General features: G+C 36.6%; 1 protein-coding gene across 2 annotated transcripts in view; it reads right to left on the bottom strand.

Annotated features, from left to right (window-relative positions):
• ATP13A3 (ATPase 13A3) overlaps positions 1-20,303 on the bottom strand; it is a 51,035-nt gene that overhangs the window by 3,938 nt on the left and 26,794 nt on the right. The window contains exons 8-31 of one of the 2 annotated variants that reach the window (XM_031055474.1): positions 19,629-19,763; positions 18,766-18,838; positions 17,867-17,998; positions 16,747-16,926; positions 14,925-15,082; positions 14,076-14,264; positions 13,110-13,171; positions 12,371-12,521; positions 12,166-12,282; positions 11,120-11,137; positions 10,875-11,028; positions 10,671-10,791; positions 9,374-9,498; positions 8,307-8,485; positions 7,740-7,862; positions 7,577-7,656; positions 6,854-6,896; positions 6,647-6,756; positions 5,716-5,812; positions 4,766-4,838; positions 3,787-3,964; positions 2,940-3,127; positions 2,407-2,495; positions 2,130-2,210 (exon numbers count right to left, since the gene is read on the bottom strand). In XM_031055474.1, the coding sequence (XP_030911334.1) occupies positions 2,130-2,210; positions 2,407-2,495; positions 2,940-3,127; positions 3,787-3,964; positions 4,766-4,838; positions 5,716-5,812; positions 6,647-6,756; positions 6,854-6,896; positions 7,577-7,656; positions 7,740-7,862; positions 8,307-8,485; positions 9,374-9,498; positions 10,671-10,791; positions 10,875-11,028; positions 11,120-11,137; positions 12,166-12,282; positions 12,371-12,521; positions 13,110-13,171; positions 14,076-14,264; positions 14,925-15,082; positions 16,747-16,926; positions 17,867-17,998; positions 18,766-18,838; positions 19,629-19,763 (2,856 nt within the window). The remainder of the gene's footprint in view (positions 1-2,129; positions 2,211-2,406; positions 2,496-2,939; positions 3,128-3,786; positions 3,965-4,765; positions 4,839-5,715; positions 5,813-6,646; positions 6,757-6,853; positions 6,897-7,576; positions 7,657-7,739; positions 7,863-8,306; positions 8,486-9,373; positions 9,499-10,670; positions 10,792-10,874; positions 11,029-11,119; positions 11,138-12,165; positions 12,283-12,370; positions 12,522-13,109; positions 13,172-14,075; positions 14,265-14,924; positions 15,083-16,746; positions 16,927-17,866; positions 17,999-18,765; positions 18,839-19,628; positions 19,764-20,303) is intronic. The other variant, XM_031055475.1, reaches the window with a different exon arrangement.

Here is a 20,303-nt window from a genome sequence, read left to right as displayed (position 1 = left end):
CTGCTGAACAGTAAAACAACTCATCTGCCATAACAAAGCATTCAACTTACAAAGTGGAAGAAACTTGGTTTAAGAGAGAGCATAACAGCCCACAAAATTACTGCCAAGAAGTAGGTACTTCTATTTTATTACCAAAGTACAAGCAACAAGATAAATAGTGAAGGCTGTTTAGAAGAAAAGTGTCCAATCACCCCTGCAGTTTTGGTAATGAAAGTTAAATGACTGACGAGTACAAAGATGCTAACTCAAACCTCCATAGGAAAAAGACTGGGGTGAGGTTTGAAATACTGGGTGAAAGAACACAGTCTGCAGGTAATTATAGTGCTTAGGTGATGTTTAGTAGAAATTCACAAGTTTTCAGGCTGATGTGAAAACCAACAAGGCCCAGAAGTAGAACTTGATGAACACATATTTAAACCAGAGGAGAACCATTTGTCCTTAAGAGCCACGTGCTGATACATGGATTGGCACACTGTACAGACTTCCTACTGGAGCCCTTACACATCCAGAACAGAAACAGCACCAGATTCTATAAAAGTTACAAGATCACCTGCAGAACAAAGGAATTTTCAAGCAGATGATAAATGTATTTCACTCAGTAATCTTTATCACTGGACTGAAATTTGAAATTGAATAGGAAAAAATATTTCTGTCTAGGAGGTTTGTTTTAATTTTATCAGAAGACAAAAAAAAGCCATGATTCTGAAGCTTTAGAATAGCTGTTTTGTTTCAGTGGCAAAAACAGCAAAATACATAAAATTTGACTTTTCACAAATAAAAGAAAGCCAGAAAAACCCAAACTATTAAGCATTCACTACTACCAAAAAAAAAAAAAAAAGTACGAATTCAAGGCCATAAAGAAAAATCATCAGAGGAAGAGCTAGAGTACATACAGGAGTAAGAAAAGCACAGGAGCTTTAATAGTGGATAAACTTGTTAACAACAAGACAAGAGGCCAAGACAATTAGTACCTACTGACACATTTTGGAAAAGTTGTTGCCTGCCATGTGAAAACACAAAACCATGTTCCAATAGGCAGCAACATAAAAGCATATTTTGCAAATTGTATTTGGAACAACATTTTAAATACAAAACCTTGGTAATTTTGATTCAAGTATCTAAAAAAAACCTTTGAGTTAATTTTTACTAGGTCACTAAGAAAGGGAAAAAACATGTCAATTGGAGAGAATATTAATCCTGTAGTATTCTTTGAAGACCAAAATTATATGATCCAAGGAAGCATTATGCTGGTTACATTGGTAGCAATCCCTCACATTGTAATGGAAATACTGATTAGAAGCTGTAGAAAATGTTACACAGTAAAAACAGATAATTGTAGTGTGCACTAGATAATGCTGGAAGGCCTTTTCATCTTGCAGGAAAAAAAGTGACTCATGACTGCAACCAAAACCCAGACATATTCAGGTTGGAAATCACACGTCAGTCAACAGGGAGAAAAACTAACCACAGGAATAAATAACTGACTGTGAATCCAGATTTCTTCTGGAAGATTCATCTGTCCAACTTTGATTCTTGGAAACAAAAACAAGGCACCTGGATGAAAGGTAGGACATACTTCTGCATATATTAACTCTGGAATTATAGCAGAAGAGGTCAACATCCAGAGTGACTGACTTCAGACAAGCTCAGTGATGGCAAAAGCAGATTTGCATGAACATCTCTACTTCTGGACTTTGATCATATCAGACAAACCTGCATTACACAGACCTGCATAATTCTGAACAATAAACTATGTGTATGATCCAAATGAAGGAAGGGGGCTCCCCTAAGGATTTTAGATAGTTCTCTTGTATGTTGTTATTCTGAAGTAACACAGAAAATAAAAATGGGAGTATTTTAATACGAAATTGTTGAATTATTAAGTCTTTTAACTTCCTCTCCGCCCCAATTTTTTAATAAAAAAGATTTTAAAATTACACTTTAGACACAGAAAGTCCTGACACCTTAAATCTAGCTTAAAAGGACACTTGTAGAAATACACACTTAACAAGAAAACAGCAGCCACTCATACTGGCATGCTGTGAAGAGTGATCTAAATAAAAGACAAACACGCACCCTGCAAAAAGAAGCACTTAAAACAGAAGCATTTTTCCATGTGGATTTCTTACCTCTGTCACCACAGACACAACTGCATTTAGAATAACGATGATGACAATTCTTAGGCGCCACTCTGGGGGCACACACACAAGCTGTGGAAACAAGTTGCCAGAGGTTACAAACACACATGTCAAGTAAACACACATCCAAAACAGACTCAGCATTATAAATTCTCCCTTCCCCACCCAGTGATGTTAAGCTAAAGCTCTGCAGGGCTCATGCATGCCCCAAAGGCAGCCCACCAGTTCCCTGAGGAAGCTGACACACCCAAGATCTGCTGCCTCTCACCTCAAGAAATTCATCGATAGCTTCAACAGGATGCAACATGATGAAAAATATGAAGACATAAAGAACTATAACAGATAAAACAAACAGAACTGTAAAAGAAGAAAAGAATATTTTAATTGGACCACCTCACAATCAAGAGTTTTAGACAGCTTTAATATGCGTCATGAGTTCATTACTGCCTGGAAACAACCTCTCTTCTCCCCCTAAACTCCTTCCAAGCAAACTGGAGCAATACTAGTTGTGCTGATAGTCATAAAGAGAGAGAAGGTCTGACTCCTGACTCCTTCTCACTGGCTCACTTGTGGAGTTGAAATATACAGACACATACACGTTTACAAATTAAGCAACTATTAACACAAATTTCTCCATACAGTTTAGTATTTCCTTATTTCTAGCTGTGATTATGAGATGATAACTCCACTATGATTTGCTAGCAACACTATTGCTTCTGAAGTGGCACAACAGAATTGTCAACAAGTGCACAGTCACTTAGGAGTTTTATTTGGAACTGTATATACTAAGAAAGGACTTACAATTTTTGTAGCATGGTTGTCTAAAGGGCTTTCCTTTGGAAAAGACAATTGCCACTATGAGGTACTGAAAGCTGGATATAAAAAACAAAGTTGTGTTTTCATAATTTTTAATGTAATGTTCATCATGAATAGTCTCATTCCCATGGTGTGCAGAGCTGGTGTTCTGGGCATCCAACACATTACATGCACTGCAACACAAGAACATTGAACACAGTTATGGAGAAGAGGCAAATAGGGCCCACTTATTTACAAAAATAATGACAGAACAAATTGCTACAGTAGTAAAAATGTTTAAACTTGAGAACACATTACAGGTAGTAAAAAATAACTCAAAAGTGTGGAAGGGAGGTGGCAATTTTTGTGAATTCAGAGCTTCAAGTTCTTTTATGTTGCCAGTTTGTAAATTTTCTACATAAACTGTTTTAAAACTATCACTGTAGACAGACTTCAGAGACAGGTAAGAAAATACTGCAATCTAAAAAATAAAATTAAAACACCTCTTTATTTTCAAAGATATGAATTTGATTTACTGTAACTCTAACAGGAAAGCAAAGCTTTATAATATGAAAGAGATAGATCTGAACCATAATTTCAAATTTCTACCTCAACTGTCCCAGAACTGAAGAGTCATTAGACCAAGCCATCTGACTCTGACCCAATTTTGTTTTTCAGCCAGTGGGTAGCTCCCACATATTTTTTCACAGAAAATCAGCAGACTAACAAGCTGCAATACAAAAGCATTATTTTCAAAGTCCCCACAGGATGGGGGTCAAGAAAGAAGAGAGCATTATTGCCTATAGCTTTCCATTCCCTACTGTATCCTGCACAGAGCCAGTGAAACACTTACTCAGAGTCTGGTGTCCAAGGCTCGTACCAGGACTGCTGTTTGACCCAAAAGAACCCCAAGGTTTGGAAAGCAAGGCAGATGATGATCTGAGACAACACGGAACACAGAAGTGGACCTGAGATAAGACCTGATGGAGGCCTTCGTGCAACAAGCTCTGTCCAAGCAGGGTTCAGACTCACTGCAGAGAGAACAAAAAACAAATGACACATTGCATCACTATGGTTTTCAAGAGTTATCCTGTTCACATTCTGTGGGATTAGAATGGCTTGCTCATGACATCACTTTAAAATTTAGTCCAGAACTGCAAATGTGAAACCACTTCGAAAAAACCATACAACCCTAGAACAACACCACAGTGCCTTCTACAGGCTGGCTCCCCAGCAGCACAGCATAGCAGGGGACAGCAGCAGCCATCAGACTTAAAGAATTAGTAGTGTCTGGCCAAATTCCCTTTGTTTGCAAGGACTTACAGCTTGCCTCCTGACTTTTGGACTGCCATTGCTTCAATTAAGATGTTTCTATTAAATTTGAAAATGGAATTCTACCGTTAGCCAGTAAATGGAATGCTAGGCATGTATGTGAAATCAAATGTTTCACCAGGCAGTACTTTAAGTGTAACATTTTGTGGACAGAAGTTCAAAGTAAGAATGCAAGGAATCAAAACATTTGAGCAAGATGATATTGCAATGACTCCTGTTTTGATTCTCAAAACCGGCTTCCTGTACTGTGAAGACTTAATTCCCCAAGATCATGCCTACAACTTGCTTCTTGTTTTAGGACATTTCACAAATTTCAGATGAATCTTATTCAGTACACAGTGTGGTTTGGGTTTCTTAATGCATAGATGCAATAGTAATAACATCTTCACTGTATGTCACAGTGTTTTCTCAAAACCACATGTAATTAGATATTTAAGAAAATCTGAGCAAGCAAGAAGTGGTTCAAAGAAGCCACGATGGTAATTCAGTACAGTACTTACTAGTGAAGACAACCACCAAAATAATTGCCAAATCAATGAAGAGAAACTGGAAATCTCCCAAATTGCTCAGGATCTAGAGAGAAACAACAAATGAAACATTCGTAATTTCTTCACACCACAAAAAATTTATATTGACACTTTTACATCATTAATTCTTTGAATTTCCCTCTATAAACAAGACAGTGTCCTGTCAAACTGGCCTCCTTTATTTGCAGGAGTCCTGAATACTCTACGATTCACAGAATAATTCCTGAAGTATCACAGTATGAAACAATTTCCTTTTCAAGATAGACAAGCTATTTGTAATTGAAATTTGTTTGTAATCAAAATAGTATTATTGAATCTTATATACCAGTGCAATATTAGCTTAGACCTACAGCTCTTTCAACACCATAGCCTTACTATGTACTCATACAGCTGTGAAAATTTCCACCCCAAGTTCCTTTAATACTCTGCACCTTTAACTTGCTCAGAATACAAATTAAAATACAGGATTTCTATCACATGCCACTGTTGTGAAACCAATCATATTAACAGGAAACATTCCATTTTGCTTGCCCCCCACCCAGCTGAATCAGTACTTCCAGTTTCTTTAAATTCTAACATAAAATGAATGCATTGCCCTTTAAAATAAGTTAGGCTATTTCAAAATACTTAAAGTTTTTAAATAATTGAAACCTGTACTTTTGCTTTGTATATATCCTTATTTGGTCTTCCTACTGTAGAGACTTTCTTTTCTCAGCCACTGGTTATTGCCTTTTCTAAACAGATACTACCATGTATTTTGTACAGTTAGTATGAAAAAAAAACCCCCAAATACTAACAACACTTTCATTTCTGAATGCATATGTTGTACTCAAAGGGACTTGCAATAATTTATATTAAATATCTATCAACTTTCAAATCTCTGAATTATGTTGACACTGCATAGGTATTGACAGAATACTTACAGAATACAGCAAAGTAACAGTGATGTACTGGATGATGCTGTATAATGCCATGAATTTAAACACACAGAAGGAAGTTACTAAAGCAGCACGGCCTTCCCTGTCAAAACAGATGCAATCATGTAACTACAAAGGTTTCTGTGCAAGCAGCTCAGTTTTGCTTACCAAAATGTTAGCTGCAATTTAATACACCAGCAAACTCTTTGAGGGACATTAGGCTACAGACATGAGAATAACAGGACTCAGAATGGTACACTTCCCCCAACATCAATTGTGGGCATGTCTTCTGAACTCAGCCAACACCTAACCAGTCCTCTTTGGACTTCATGTGGTTTTCAACAGAGGTTTTTAAATGAATGTCTTTTTACACAAGCATCTACGAAGCATTAGTTTGCTGCATGGACTGAATAAACACAGTCCGCCACAGAGCTGCTGACTTCAGAAATGTTTCTGATAATGCATTACTTCATTAGCTCCCCACAGACCCCTAGATTCTTCTTTGGCTGACCTTTATCCAAAATCACTACCTAAGTTCCAATTCTAGACTAAAAAAATTGGTCAAATCCTATTTAGAGAATTTGTCTTCTACTTTGTATGGTGCTGAGCAACTATCTGAAGATTTTTACTGCGTGCAATTACACATAGCTTTTATGGAAACTAGCAAAGTGACTAAGACAAAATTAAAGACTGTGTAGAAGCTTGGTCATGCTTTGAAAAATTAACTTTACATGGACAAAGGATTTTACAACAAAATAGTAAATCATGCTATGGCAGGGTTTTGCACTGAGTACCTTTGGTAAAGAAACAGAACCACTAAAATGTATGTATTGTTCTGTAATTCACACTGGTTTCCTGCAGCATCAAATAGACACTAAAATAGAGCATGCAAAATGAGTTACACAGACACATTTAAGTCCACAGTCAGTGGCATTACCTGATCAGCTTTGGCACACAGGAAATACTGGGTGTCCTGGAAGTGAATGGTGATGCCACAGAAGCCTCAAGTTCAGACAGAGATATACCACCATGTGCCCTCTTCAGTGCCTGCCAGGTAACATTGACATAGAGACCATTTTAGAACTTGCCTTCAGCTGTACCATTTAACTGAATGGTTCTGTATGGAAAATAAAAGTATACCTACCCCACAGTCATTTGCACCATCTCCACACATGCCCACATAGTAACTATAAAAAGCAAACAGATATCAGCATTCTGGACATTCTCCAACCATGGTTCATTTAGCTTATTTCATTAATTACTTCTATATTACTTTGAGTTATTCAGGGTTTGCATAACAATGGGTGATCGTTAATGCCGAAATCAATTACTGTTGCTGTTATACATATTAAGGAACTAGACAGAAAAGTAACATGACAGTGACAGGTCAATCAAAGCAATAATGGTTAATTAGCTCTCTATCATCCCAATGTGGTCTAAAGAATCTTTGCTCTAGGCAACGACACTTCTATAGTATTTTGTAAAGCTGCAAGGCCTGACACCAACACTCACATATTGACCAATGTAAACACAAGTCATCCTGATAATACTTCTGTAATACACAGAAGACATTTGATGGGTTTGTTTCATAAACCAAGCAACTGCATTTATAAAATATGTTAGTCAGTTTATGCACATATTCCTCATTTAAAACTTCATTAAAAGTCTGAAACTTTCCCAACTAGCCAGCAGATGGTACTACTCTCATTCTATTAGATCAGCTAATAGGCTGATCTATTAACACAAGGAGTTTTCTCAGCCTAGCATTTTTCTTTAGGCAAAACAGCTAGCAGCATGTATAATTTTTGTCTCCTATCAAACCAAACACATTGAACCTCTTGCTTTCTATGCTTAAGCAAATACTTACTCTACATTTTGTAAAGCTTCCACCAGCTGAGTTTTCTGATCAGGTGCCATGCGAGCAAACACAGTGCCGTGTAGCACGAGCTGCAAGACAGGAGAGTTCTTAATGCTCACAGGGCAAAGGCTCCTCACCACTGAAAGTGCCCATGCTCAAGTGAAATGCTCACCTTGGGTACCAGGTCCTGAAAATGCTCCAAAATCACTGCAAATGACTTCCCATTCATTGCAAAATGGTATTTTGTCATCTGGAGATCCTCAAGGCTTTCATGGACCAATTTAACTGGAATATCCTATCAAAAGTAGTTTAATACTGTAATGGATTTACACAAATATCTTGCCATTTCAAGCTAATACTCAGAGAGGTATTCCTAGAGATGACTAGGTTTATAAGGAGGTAATTTGAAAAAAAACTGTCATACAATAAAAACACTTACATATTACTAAGAAAATGTAGTTTAATGTTTCAACTACAAGCAGCTAGAGAAGTTCTGACAGACTGAAATGTTGGAAAAAAAACCCCGTCAAGTGAAATGTCAAATGTCATATCACAGTTGAAAACCTACCCCCCCAGCTGCTTTACTAGTCTTTGGTATTTGAAGATCTGAAAGTTAACCAATATATCAATGCTGAACTGACACTTAACAGCAGATTTACTATTTAATGGAATAACATAAAAAGAACAGCAAAACTAACAGCTTACATTCTAATATATATGCACAATATGGCCATATTACCTCTGAGTTTATGGCTGGTGATGAACTAGTGCATTTTGCGAGGGTATCTGCATAATGCCAGTTGATCCTGGCAGCCTGCCCATCCTTTGGAGGTAGTGCTTCAGCAATAATGACCTTATCCTGAGGTAGAATCATTCCACAGTCTCTGGCCACAGAGATAGCAGTTAACATGTTATCCCCTGTTAAAAAATTGCATTTAAAAGGGTTTCAGTCAGAAAAGCATCAAGATCATACGTTGATATTCCCTGTAAGACAAAAGCTATCAAAGCCTGTACAGAACTATGATGAGGACTGCCCCACATATCAGTGCCAACCTCAGAGCAAACCAAGCCTACAGACAACATTCAAACCCCCAGGTAAACCCCCTCCTCTACAAATTTTGTTTGCTGCTTGGAGCTATAAAGATCTCTGATTGACCAAATCTTAGTGTATATGGAAAATCAGGCAGAAAACAGGCAGCCATTTAAAATACTGCTTTTTAGAGTCACAGAACATGCAAACACAGAGCTGTATTGTTAGCCCAGCAAAACATTCCAAAATCACAACACCTGTGATTTAAAAAGCAAACACATATTGTACAAAAAACACTGAGCACAGACATCTAGAATGCTTACAAGGACCTAAGTCATTCTCCCAGAAAAAATCCAATACAAAGTGACTTTTCATAGTATAAATCAAAATGGTAGGGAACCACAGGACATCCAGTCCAACCTCCTGCTCAAAGCAAGTTCACTCATAAAATTAGACTAGGACTTCCACTCAGCCTGATTTGGAAGACTTTTAAGGGTTTTCATTCTCCAATTCAGTATTGAGCACCTTATACTTGAAGCTAGGGAGAAGAAATTACAAAGTGGAATTAAAGCCTCTGCTGGTTTATCTGACTTACCAAAGCAACTTGCACCCAAAAAGAAAAAAATTGGAGTCTGAATATTTTCACAAGTTTCTAAACTCCCCTGTTGCTATAAACACAGTGTAAACCCACTGACATTAACATTTGACTTCATACACATAATTAAAACAAGACCAGCAAGAGATGGATCTTTGAGTATCAATGTTTACGTGCTAACCTGTAACCATGACAGTGCGAATGTTGGCTTTATGCAAATCTTCAAGTACAGCAGGGGTTTCTTGCTTTAACTTGTTTTGCATTATAATTAACCCCATAAAATCCATGTTGCTTTCAATAGCATCTCTGATGAAAAAGAGACAAGGAAGAGAAGATTTTAAGACTTACAATTATTAGATGCAGCTCTAAAAGCCTGATTTTCTGCTTATCAAAGTAAAGAGGAATGTGTATTTTTAACCATGAAGTAATTTGCTTTATAAAAAGTGATGTGAAAGATATAATAACAGTAATTTATACTTAATTCTCTTGTTTTATTTGAAAACCAGTGTGAGAAAATGTTGTTCCCTCTCAAGCACAATTTTCAGTTTCTTCCATGAGAATGCTTTCTAAAGGAAATTACAGTCTCAAATACGTTATAGCTACAAAACCTGCTCTGAAACGAAGTGCATTCACAGGCCAAATATTAAGATATGTTTAGAGTGCACATCTCTATTTTCCAATTTAGCTGAACCTTAACATAAAAGCTACGACATTGTTACAAAGACATGTAAGATTAATAGGCACTAGCTAATTAGGCAAAAAATAAATTCCCTCTGGTTTACATTAAAAAGTCAGTGTATTTACAGGTCTTGGTTATTCTACTGCTATTGTAGACTTTCACACCTGAAACTGGAAAACTCATTGCTTTGCTAAATGTTCACCCTGCACACAGGGCTGATACAAAAGAACACAGTCAAAGCTGGCATTTTCATAGCTGTGCTACACATTCAAGCACTGTGGGAAAGATGACATTATCCACAAAACTAGGCTCAGCTGAGAAATAATTCACAGGAGGTACTACTCTTTGAAGGAAGAAACCTTTCTACCTTTCAAACCTCTGCAATGAGAAAACGGACATGCTGCCTTTAGGAGACAAAGAAACTGCATCAAACATGCACAGAAGGATTTCCACTACTTGCCATTATCCTTAATAAACATAGGTGATATAAGTATGTGCAAGTAAAAAAATCAGATGAGGTTTTCTGCCACAACAATGTAAATTAGATATCATGAAAATAATATTCCAGTTCATTTCCAGCTTAAAGCTCATCCTGTGAATTCACTTCATTGCAGAAAAAAACTTCTTTATCTTCTGTGTCCAGGGCACAACTAAAGGATGTACAGAACTATGTATGCCAAGACAAAAAAAGCTAAAGAAGAGTAGTAATTGATTTAAACAAAAATACACATTACATATTAATTCAAAGCATGCAGCTTTTAAAGTCTCTTACTTATTAAAAGAGTAAAGTCAGTCTTACCTGCTAATAGTCTGGACTTTGTGCCACGTAAGCTTAGACTCCAGTTTTCTGTGAGCAAGAGCAATAACTCGGAAGCCTTGCTTAGTGTATTCTTCCAGGACACGCTCAAAGTCAACAGGAACTTTAGAAAAATCAAGTTTTGAGTTATTAAAATACTCATATTTCAGCTGAGCTATAGAATAAATAAAAAATTTGTTCCTTTACCTGTTTCCTGCTTACACAAGCTGGCAATCACTTCTGGGGCACCTTTCATGTAAGCATCCATTCTCTTTTCCCCTAGAACCCTGGCTATCACACACATGCGCTGCAGCACTGAGGAAAATGGAAACTGGCGCACGATTCCAATTTCATACCCAGTCTATGCCAGACAGGAAGGAAGGAACAAAAGGGTTACATCCACATGCATCTTCAGAAAAACTGGCATGTGCCAAATGAAAAATTACACTTACCGACAGCTCAAACAACTCCTGAAAAACAAAAAATATACAGTCACTCTAAATATCAATTTTGAGTATTTCTTCAGCTACTAACTATTTCAACACAAATCAATAAATGAAACTGCACAGCATTCTTCGTATCAAGTGATAATGTATTTTTAATGGATTTCATAAAAGCTGAATATAAATATACTGCATCTGTTTAGTATCCTTTACTTTAAGTGAGACATAGTAGAATTGTAGAGCTTGATTTCTTGATTAGAATTTCCAAGATCTTTCACAGTTCAAACTGTCTGTTTAGCCTTTGTAAATGACTAAAGTACTATGGTGTTTCAGAATGTGGCCACGATTTTTAAGTATATCCCTCCAAAAATAATGTAGTAAGTTGCAAGAATGTTCAGATGTCAACAACTGCACAGAAATTACTGTGCACATACACTGAGCTCTGAACAAAAGAAAGACAGTTCTATCTACTACAAAATACAACTCATACAAATGTACTGACTTGTTATAACCTCCCACGATCCTACTATGTGATAATCTGGATATACACTCATGGTTAAAATTTCCCTTTGTGAAATATTTAAAAATACTTCAAAATACAGCTAGAAGAAACTTTTACATTTGCTAAGTACATTTTGGTTTTTTACTCAGCACTTAATATTATCTCTAAGGTACCAGAGTGGCAAGAATTCCATGCCACACAGTGACATTAACAAATTATTGTTTTAACTGAAACTGCAAGGTGAGCACACCTAAGCATTTCATTAAAACATAAGAATTTGGTAACACACAAATATTAAAAGGCATAAGCTCAAAAAGCATTACTGTACTTCTTAACCAATCAGTAAAAGCAATAATGCTGACGCTCACTTTGTTCACCTTGAAAGGGGCATATACTGAATCACTACCTTCAACAATGGTTTAAACATGTTTGTTGTATCCTTGCCATCAAAACCCTCACAGTTCTGATCCAATTTCAATTTTATCAGCCAGAACCTCAGCATACAGTAAAATATGTTTCTTTAACTCAAATCAATTGTTTTGAATTTTTATACCATTTCTTGATCTGTTGCTTGCTTGGATTCTGGGGAAAGTTGTTTTGAAGGTCGAACCACTGTTGGCATGATTCGATTATGAAGGGCTGTTTCCTCTTCAGTTGCTTCTTCTAAAATCTATATTAAAAAAAAAATCAACTAATTTATACATTCATTAACTTTGACTTGCTCATAATGCAATATTCAGGGGAAAAAAGGCACTTACCCATCCTATTGCTTCAAACATCTTCAAATCAAGTGGATCCCCAGAAAGTACCCCTTCAATTTTTGTAAGGGAATGACAAGTTGCCATGCAAGCAACAAACTCTGACTTCAGCAAGCTCTCACTGCAAGCCCTCTCTTCCGGCAAAAGGAAACTGAAACAATGAAGTAATAATATACTTAGCACTATAATTATTTATTATGAGCCACTTCAAAAGGTTTGTTTAGATTAACAGAAGAAAATTGACTGCACAAGTCCCTTCACTTGTGTTTTCACACATCACAGAAAGCAGATTAAGACTCTGGGCTGGAATCTTCAGAACCTATCACAACTTTTTCCTCCTTCAAACACTCAGTGTTCATTCCTTCCTTGTCTAGTTTGATCTCTCATACAAAGCCCTCTTATCACTTAGTACTTAATTAGCTAAGCTAATTCATCTTAGCAGCCCAAAAAGTCATCACTTAGGAGAACAGGATTAAAGAAATATGCAACTGTATCTGCAATAGTTTTGCAGTATGACCATGATGAGGTCTCAGACTAACAAATAAAATTCTGCCTCAGCTTCACTGTGGAGTTTTAATTTCCACTAGACCTAAGCCACAGTTTAAGTGGCATTCCTACAGCACATTATAAAAATGTAAACATATATGAGCTCACACTGAATTTTCTAGTCTCTTCTGCTGAAGCTCTTACAGTACAGCATGAGTATCATATTTGCTATCAGCCCTGAGCTCATCCTTACCGAGCATTTTCCACCCGCTGAATTCCCCAAAGATCCAAGCCATCCTCAGTAAGTGTGCCAGTCTGCAAAGGAGACCAAGGGCATGGCATCAAGAAAAAGCCTTCAGAAACAAATTATCTTCCAGCAAAGCAAAAATTAACAGCTATTTAAGACAATTTTCTTTTGTTTTCACATACAAATCAAGACTTCATGACAGAAAACACAGTATCTCCTTTGCTTTTTGCTAGTAATTAAGTTCCAAACCCGTTAAATAACTTTCTAAAATATTCAAAGCAGTCATGCTCCTCTCTGGAGACAGGACAAATGAAACAGACCCTTATAATCCAAAGATGATAGCACACCATCCCAATATTCAGAGACAGGACAATGGAAAAAGGGCACTAAACCATTAGTAATATCTTATATAGTTAAAACAATAACTGAAATGTACTTACAGTTGAAATAATACAGTTTTATTATTTGAGATAAAATCTAAGGAGGAAAATTAATTTTATCTAGGAAATAGCCAAAAGCAAATAATTCTGGCTAGCAGCATTACTGCCTTTCATTCATGTTTGGTTAACAAATAATAACAAAATACATTCAACTCAGTACTTTTCATTGAAATGCATTCAACAATACTTTTCATTGAAATTAATGAAAATGAGAAAAAGTCTGACTTCACACCTGAGTTTCTCAGAAGCTTATGTGCTAAATAAAGTTCTTAGTAAGTCTTAACTCACACATTTCTGAGGTGCTAGTAGTAAGTTGGGAGTCTTGAGATAAGAAAACAGCTCAATTACAACAACTTTTTAGAGCACATTAAATTAGGAGAATTGACAGATGGTAAACACTGAATACCTGGAAGCTAACAGATCACAAATCATCTAACTTACATGAAAAATGAGTTTTCCCTCTTCATCTATATAAACTCCCTCTTCTAAGACAATGCTCCTTCAGGTAGCAAGGATTCAAAATTCACCTAACCTTATCAAAACACACAAGATTCAGCTGGCCACAAATATTTATCCTTTGTGGGCTGATGCAGAAGATGCCAATTTTTTTCAACCTTCTTTGTGCATAAACGATGCCAGCAGTCATAGCAGCAGGGAGTGCTGGAGGCACCGTGATGGTGATAATGTCAAGAGACTCGATGATGATGGTACGAGCTGGAACCTGCATCAGAGGTCAGAGTTAATGAGCCAGAATTCACTGCTTACACATTCACCATCCCACTGATGTGCTAACAAGAGCAAAACCCACACATTGTTTTCCCCAGTACAGTGTGTTCTGGATTGCCCAGGAATTTAACACAATCTTCACCCATCATCAGCAACCACAATAATCCAGTCCTAAATTATCCACAACCCATAACTTCACATTTGCACTTTTCTCCCTGGCAATGTACTGCTTTAAAACATTAGCTGAATAATGTAAAATTTTTAGAGAGAGAAAAAAAAAAAAAACAAAAAAAACTTAACAGTTATCAAGTTATTCCTTGATAAGGACTTTTTTGCCTGCAGCATGTTTAGATGGGTTGTATCCTATTTCTTCCAACTATAAGTCAGATGGTAATCTTACATATAACAAAGATAAAAATCTAGTAATTGGATCAAGAAAAACCAAGGTAAACTCAAATTTCTCTGTAAGATATTAAAATCCTGTTTCAGTGCTGAATTTTATTCTCAGTAACCTTGTCTCACTGCATTGATATAAACTAGAGCAAAAAAAAATTCACTTTAAATCAAATAGTTTCTCATCATATGAAGTGTGATGGAAGTCATGGTCACCCCTTTTCTAAAGTAAGGCAGTTTTGGACCAGAAATGAAAACATACCTCATTTAAGATGCTATTGACAATGGTGTAAAGAAATCCAAAGCCTGCTACCACCACCAGAGACAGGAGAAACAAATAGGCATCTCTGTAGAGCTTAAAATCAGTTGGCTTTGGATACAGTATGGAACGAACAAGCTGTCCTTTAGCAGTACTAAAGCCTAGAAATAAAATGGAGTAAGTTATTAAAAATACAAACAAAAGTAAAGCTATTAAAATACATTAAAAACCTCAATAAAACCCTTAAGCTACTAATTTCATTACAACTGTTTCTCAATATCCACAGCAGATGTTTTGCAATACTGTAATTAAGGTGCTTACATGTGCACATCATACTAAGGGCTTCTCTCCTACGGCAAGGACATGCAGCTGATGCAAACAAACCCCTCCTCTGCAGCAGCAGCAAATCCTCACATGGTTTTGGCCTGGCAGAGTTTGTTGTACTGTTTTTGTCCCTCACAGTGCAGAGCTAGTGGACATATTTATTGTCTAATTAAGCCAGTCCTTGCAGAAAAGAAAATTAAGATATTCAGAGTCCAACATCAAATACTTAAATGGCAGGTCTACTTAAGTTCCCTTGAGAGCCAGAATGAAAGATTCAGAAAAAACTGCAATGCAGGGAGTAATCTTCTGAGAAGGGCACCTCCTGATGGCATTTTGACAATTAAACTAGGAGACTATCCTTCTAAAGGTCTTACAGTTGAACAACCAACAGATATCCCAAGGGCCTCCTTGAACTTTTGCCTCGACGTTTAAAGAGACCAACATTAATGCCCAATTTTGTGTGCCCAAACATTTTTCATCTGCTTAGACTTCAAAGTCTATTACTACAACCTCAATGTCAATGCCAGGTCTTCTGCCATTAGTGACAGCTCCCTGACAGGTTTTCAGCGTGCAAGCCCCCACAGCAAAGGCTGGGCCCTTCCTCAGGGCCTTTCCTTCAGCAGTTCATTTCTGTTGCTGTTTGGGCTCACCCTGCTGGGCACATGAAATTTATTTAAGAAACAAAACAAGTTCAGATGTGTATTATAAAAGGGCAGATGTGTTCAACGGAAGGAAAATATTTTTTGGGAAAAAAAGACTAATTAAAGCCTCAAGAAAGAGAATAAAACAAAAAATCAGAACCTTTACTGCTAAAGCAGACTAACAGAAGATGAAAAGAACACACCAGAGTAAGAAGCAGCTAATTAGGATGAAGTTATTTGTTGGAAATCTTGCTTTAAGTAGCAGTCCAGTCAATACAGTCCAATTTATTCTAACTTGTTTTATTGCACCTTGGATTATAGCTCACAGTCATTTATTTTGTGGCAATTTTCTTAAGATGATCTTTGTAAAGCAGAATCCCACAATTATACTAGCTTGTGCAACTGGTTTTCATAAACATTTAATACCAGATCTCTAACATATGAATTAGCATTTCTGTAAATAGATCAAACTAATTTTTAAAGTAAATGTTATGTACTTTGAAATAACTATAGGTAAAGAAAAACATTTGGCATTGTGAATGACTCTGCTAAAATCAGCTGTTCCCCACTATCCACCCAAACCTTTTCCAAGAGGCACATGCAGTTCAAACAACACACTACAAAAAAACCTCTAAAGGACATGAAAACACATTCAAATAAGTTTTCAATTGATGCTGAAGACTTTTTTCCTTGCCAACTGTTAATCTTCAGACCACCATCTAGTTTTCATCATTGTTTTAAGACTTTTATCAAGCTATTTGGGGTACATTCCTTTACCAAGTTTAGCAGTATCAGCCAGTTGACACACGCCTACAAAAAGGAGTAGTAGATTAACAAGGGATAAATGTAACAATCAATACCTGTCCTCACTACCAGAGCTTTGACCAACTCCCCAGTGTAGAAGCGGGTCTGGATGACATTGGTCCCACAGAACAGCGTGTGCCGCTTGTGCACCTCGGGACTGTAGATCTCATCTCCCACTGCTTTTGGATATTCTGAAGGATTTGGCAGATTAATCTTTGTGACAGGAACACTTTCACCTTAAAGGAAAGAAAGTCTCTAAGCAAGATCAGAGAAGAACAGACATTTTTTTCATTCATAACTACAAGTAGAATAATCTAATCTCACTTTACCAGCACAGGCAGACTTATGGAAGTCATCTTCCTTTTAGCATTTTAGGTAGTCTCTCCCCTTACCCAAATGCTATTTAACTATTCCTTACAGAACTTCTGTGCCCCTTATTTCAAAATCACAGTTTGTGATATAAAACACAGTCCATTAAAACAAAAAACAGGACAAGCTTCCCACTCTTGCTGAAAACCATCCCCCTCATCGTTACTCAGAAAAACTAGAAGCTGAAGAAAATTATTCTCAGCTCCTTTGGTGACCAAGTGCTCTCAAGCTAGAGGAACAATCAATTTTTATCAGTTGCTAGCAACAGCAAGAGGATCAAGTATATTTACAAAAAACTGAACACAATGGAACACACAGCCTCTGAACTAAAATTTTCTAAAGGCTGTCAATTTGGACAGATTCTCCTAGGAATAACAAAAAGTCCATCCTAGTTACTGAAGCTGTCCTTTAAATACATCAGACCCCTGATTTCAGTGTATGCAGGCACAACTTGAGATAATAATTTGTGGTTTTAAATACAGTAGAACATTCTACTCACTACCTTCATTTTTGGAAGAAGCTAAAAAGTTTGGGCAAAAATTTTCTCAAGAAACAGGCTTCTGAACTCCATCTGCACTGAGAACATCAATTTAAGAGGCAGGAAGACAAACTATGAAGAAGAAATTTTTTTAACAAGAAACAATCACTCATTTTTGGAGTTTCCAAGATAAGCAGGACACAAGTACCTAAATACTTCAGAACATGTCTAATTGTAAGAACATACACATTTCAAACAAAATAAACATATCCACTTCTGCTAAAACATACTGCAAGTAAGCATGCACAGAGGTATAAGCCAATCTTTACCTGTTAGCATACTTTCATTTACAATGCAAGTACCACTGAGCAGTACTGCATCACACGGCATAATTGTCCCATTGGATGGAATCAACATGGTATCTCCAGGCACGAGGTCGGTGGAAAGGATTTCTTCTATTTCTGAATATTGGAACACAAACAATTTACCTGAAAATAGCCATCACCTATAAAACCTGATAAAGATCCTCACACTCAAGATCTAGGTAGTGACATGTACAACTATTAATAAAATGAAGTACAACTTCATTTAATTAATGGCACGAAGAGATTTTAAAAATATACAGAAAAAGCCATTGATAAACCCCAATTCCACCACAGATTAAACTACAGAGCACATGGATAGAACATGACAAACTAAAAGAATCAAGCTTATACAAAAGATATTAATCATTAACCACAGTATAACTTCAGTATAAAGATATGACTCCAACACAAATGTATGTCTTAAAAGCAGCATAATGCATCACACCTTTTGGATACCACATCTTTAACTGCTGTGATATCCAAATGAGGGAAGTTCAGAAATCATCTTGCAGCCCTTGTTGGGTAATAAATTGTAATGGAGACCAAACACATGCACATCTTAAAGTCAAGAAAAAAACTAGAATGACAATTATATAAGTGGAATGGTAGAGAATGAGAAACAGCAATAGAACAAGCACCTAATCTAGAACAAACCTCATACTCACTGAAAATTCCATCTAGAAGGTTAACCCTGAACACATTACACTATCTAAATTCCACTTTGAACTTCTTTTCCCCTGCAATTTTGCTATGGAATGCAAGCATTTCAAGCTGATTAAAGAAAGAACAGATGCAGACCCACTTTACACTCACACTTCATGAGCAATTTAAATTCAACCTTCCAAGCCACGTGTGAAATTTACCTTGGTTTCCTCTGCACACAGAAACCCTTACAATGCTGTGAGCTGCTACCATGTCATGTAACATAACATATTGCTGCAAAGGGGAAAAAAATTCATTATTCAAAAGCACAGCTCGTCTTCTTCTAAATGCACATTCTACAGTAGAAGTGATGAGATTCTCTACTAACATTCTTTAACAACAAAACGCTACTCAAAACATTCTCTTGAACATAGTTTAGAAAACTTATGGGCAAATAAATTTTGAGTGCATCAACCTGTACAGACTCCTATTTTAACAGCATTCTGGAAGCAAACATACACTGTCCTGTAAAAATCTTATAAAATCATTTGGTAATTTACAAAAGTAACAGCTACAGTAGTTGTATGAGCTTGAATTAAGGTAGAAGTTGTCTGGGTTTTTTTTTTTTTCCTCTGGTCTGAATTCAGAGATTGCAATTTAAGGATAATTACTCCTTTGATTCCTATCAGCTAAGTCTACAGAGCAAACTGAATCACCAGTTTAACAATCTATATGCTTCACTGGTGCTCAGTTCTGCAGGACCTTTTCAAACAAGGAAACAGCACAAGATGGAATCACTACTGTCAATAAAACTTGGTACATAAACTTGTGTCCAGGTTTTATCTAAGCAAGGGAGTGTTTCTGCTGTCTGAGGCCAACCTGTTGATTCATCAGCATGGAAAGGCTGCAAAGGTCTCAAAGAAAACTATATACCCAAATTCTTTCAGCTCAAAGAGGGAAAATGCATAGCAATATTCTATCTGTATAACTCTGAAAAATTCTTAAAGATTTGTAGGCAATTTCATAACAACATAAGGCAATGAGTAAAAAGCCAAAAAGATGCATCCATTTTCTTTGAACTTACCTTTCTAATGGTGTAGAGTGAGCTAACAATGGATATTACAGACATAATCACAATTGCTAATGCATAGTAGTGATACTCATCAGTGATCCACAATATCACACTGAACAACTGGAAAATGTAAAAAGGGTTGAGAACCTAGAAGAGTGACAGAACATTCAAGTTACACCAAAAGGTCACATGGGTTCTCCATCAGAACAAAGCTGAAATTATCTTCCTCCAGGGAGAAGACAATTTCAGTTCTTTATACATACTTTTTGATTTGCCAGATTGATCCTTTTTTTCACTACCTCCTCAGCCTCTCAAAAGCACAGTTCTCACTCAAATAATACACAAATTCAGACTTCAAGACTGCGTGCATTTCCCCCTACACCTCAAAACAAGGCAATGGCAATATCTGATGCACCTTAAGGTATAATTCTTAAACAAATTTGGATGTTATTTTCTATTTATTCTTAATAAATGCCCGGATACCTCAAGTTCTTACTCTGTTAGATCAGGTTGGAAAGTTTCTTTGTTCAGAAGTTCTACTGTGCATTATTACAACACAAGATAACAAACCAGTTATTCAAATCCACATGATACAACGAAAATGGAGCAAATCCAACAATACTACATTTCATTTGTTCATTAAACGAAATATGTTGTAAATATATAATCCCTGGCCTCCTCATAGAG

Source organism: Geospiza fortis, unplaced genomic scaffold, assembly GCF_000277835.1.
Source record: "Geospiza fortis unplaced genomic scaffold, GeoFor_1.0 scaffold172, whole genome shotgun sequence".
NCBI lineage: Eukaryota > Metazoa > Chordata > Aves > Passeriformes > Thraupidae > Geospiza > Geospiza fortis.
Note: the sequence above shows the minus strand (reverse complement) of the source record. Positions and strands in the feature narration are given on the sequence as shown.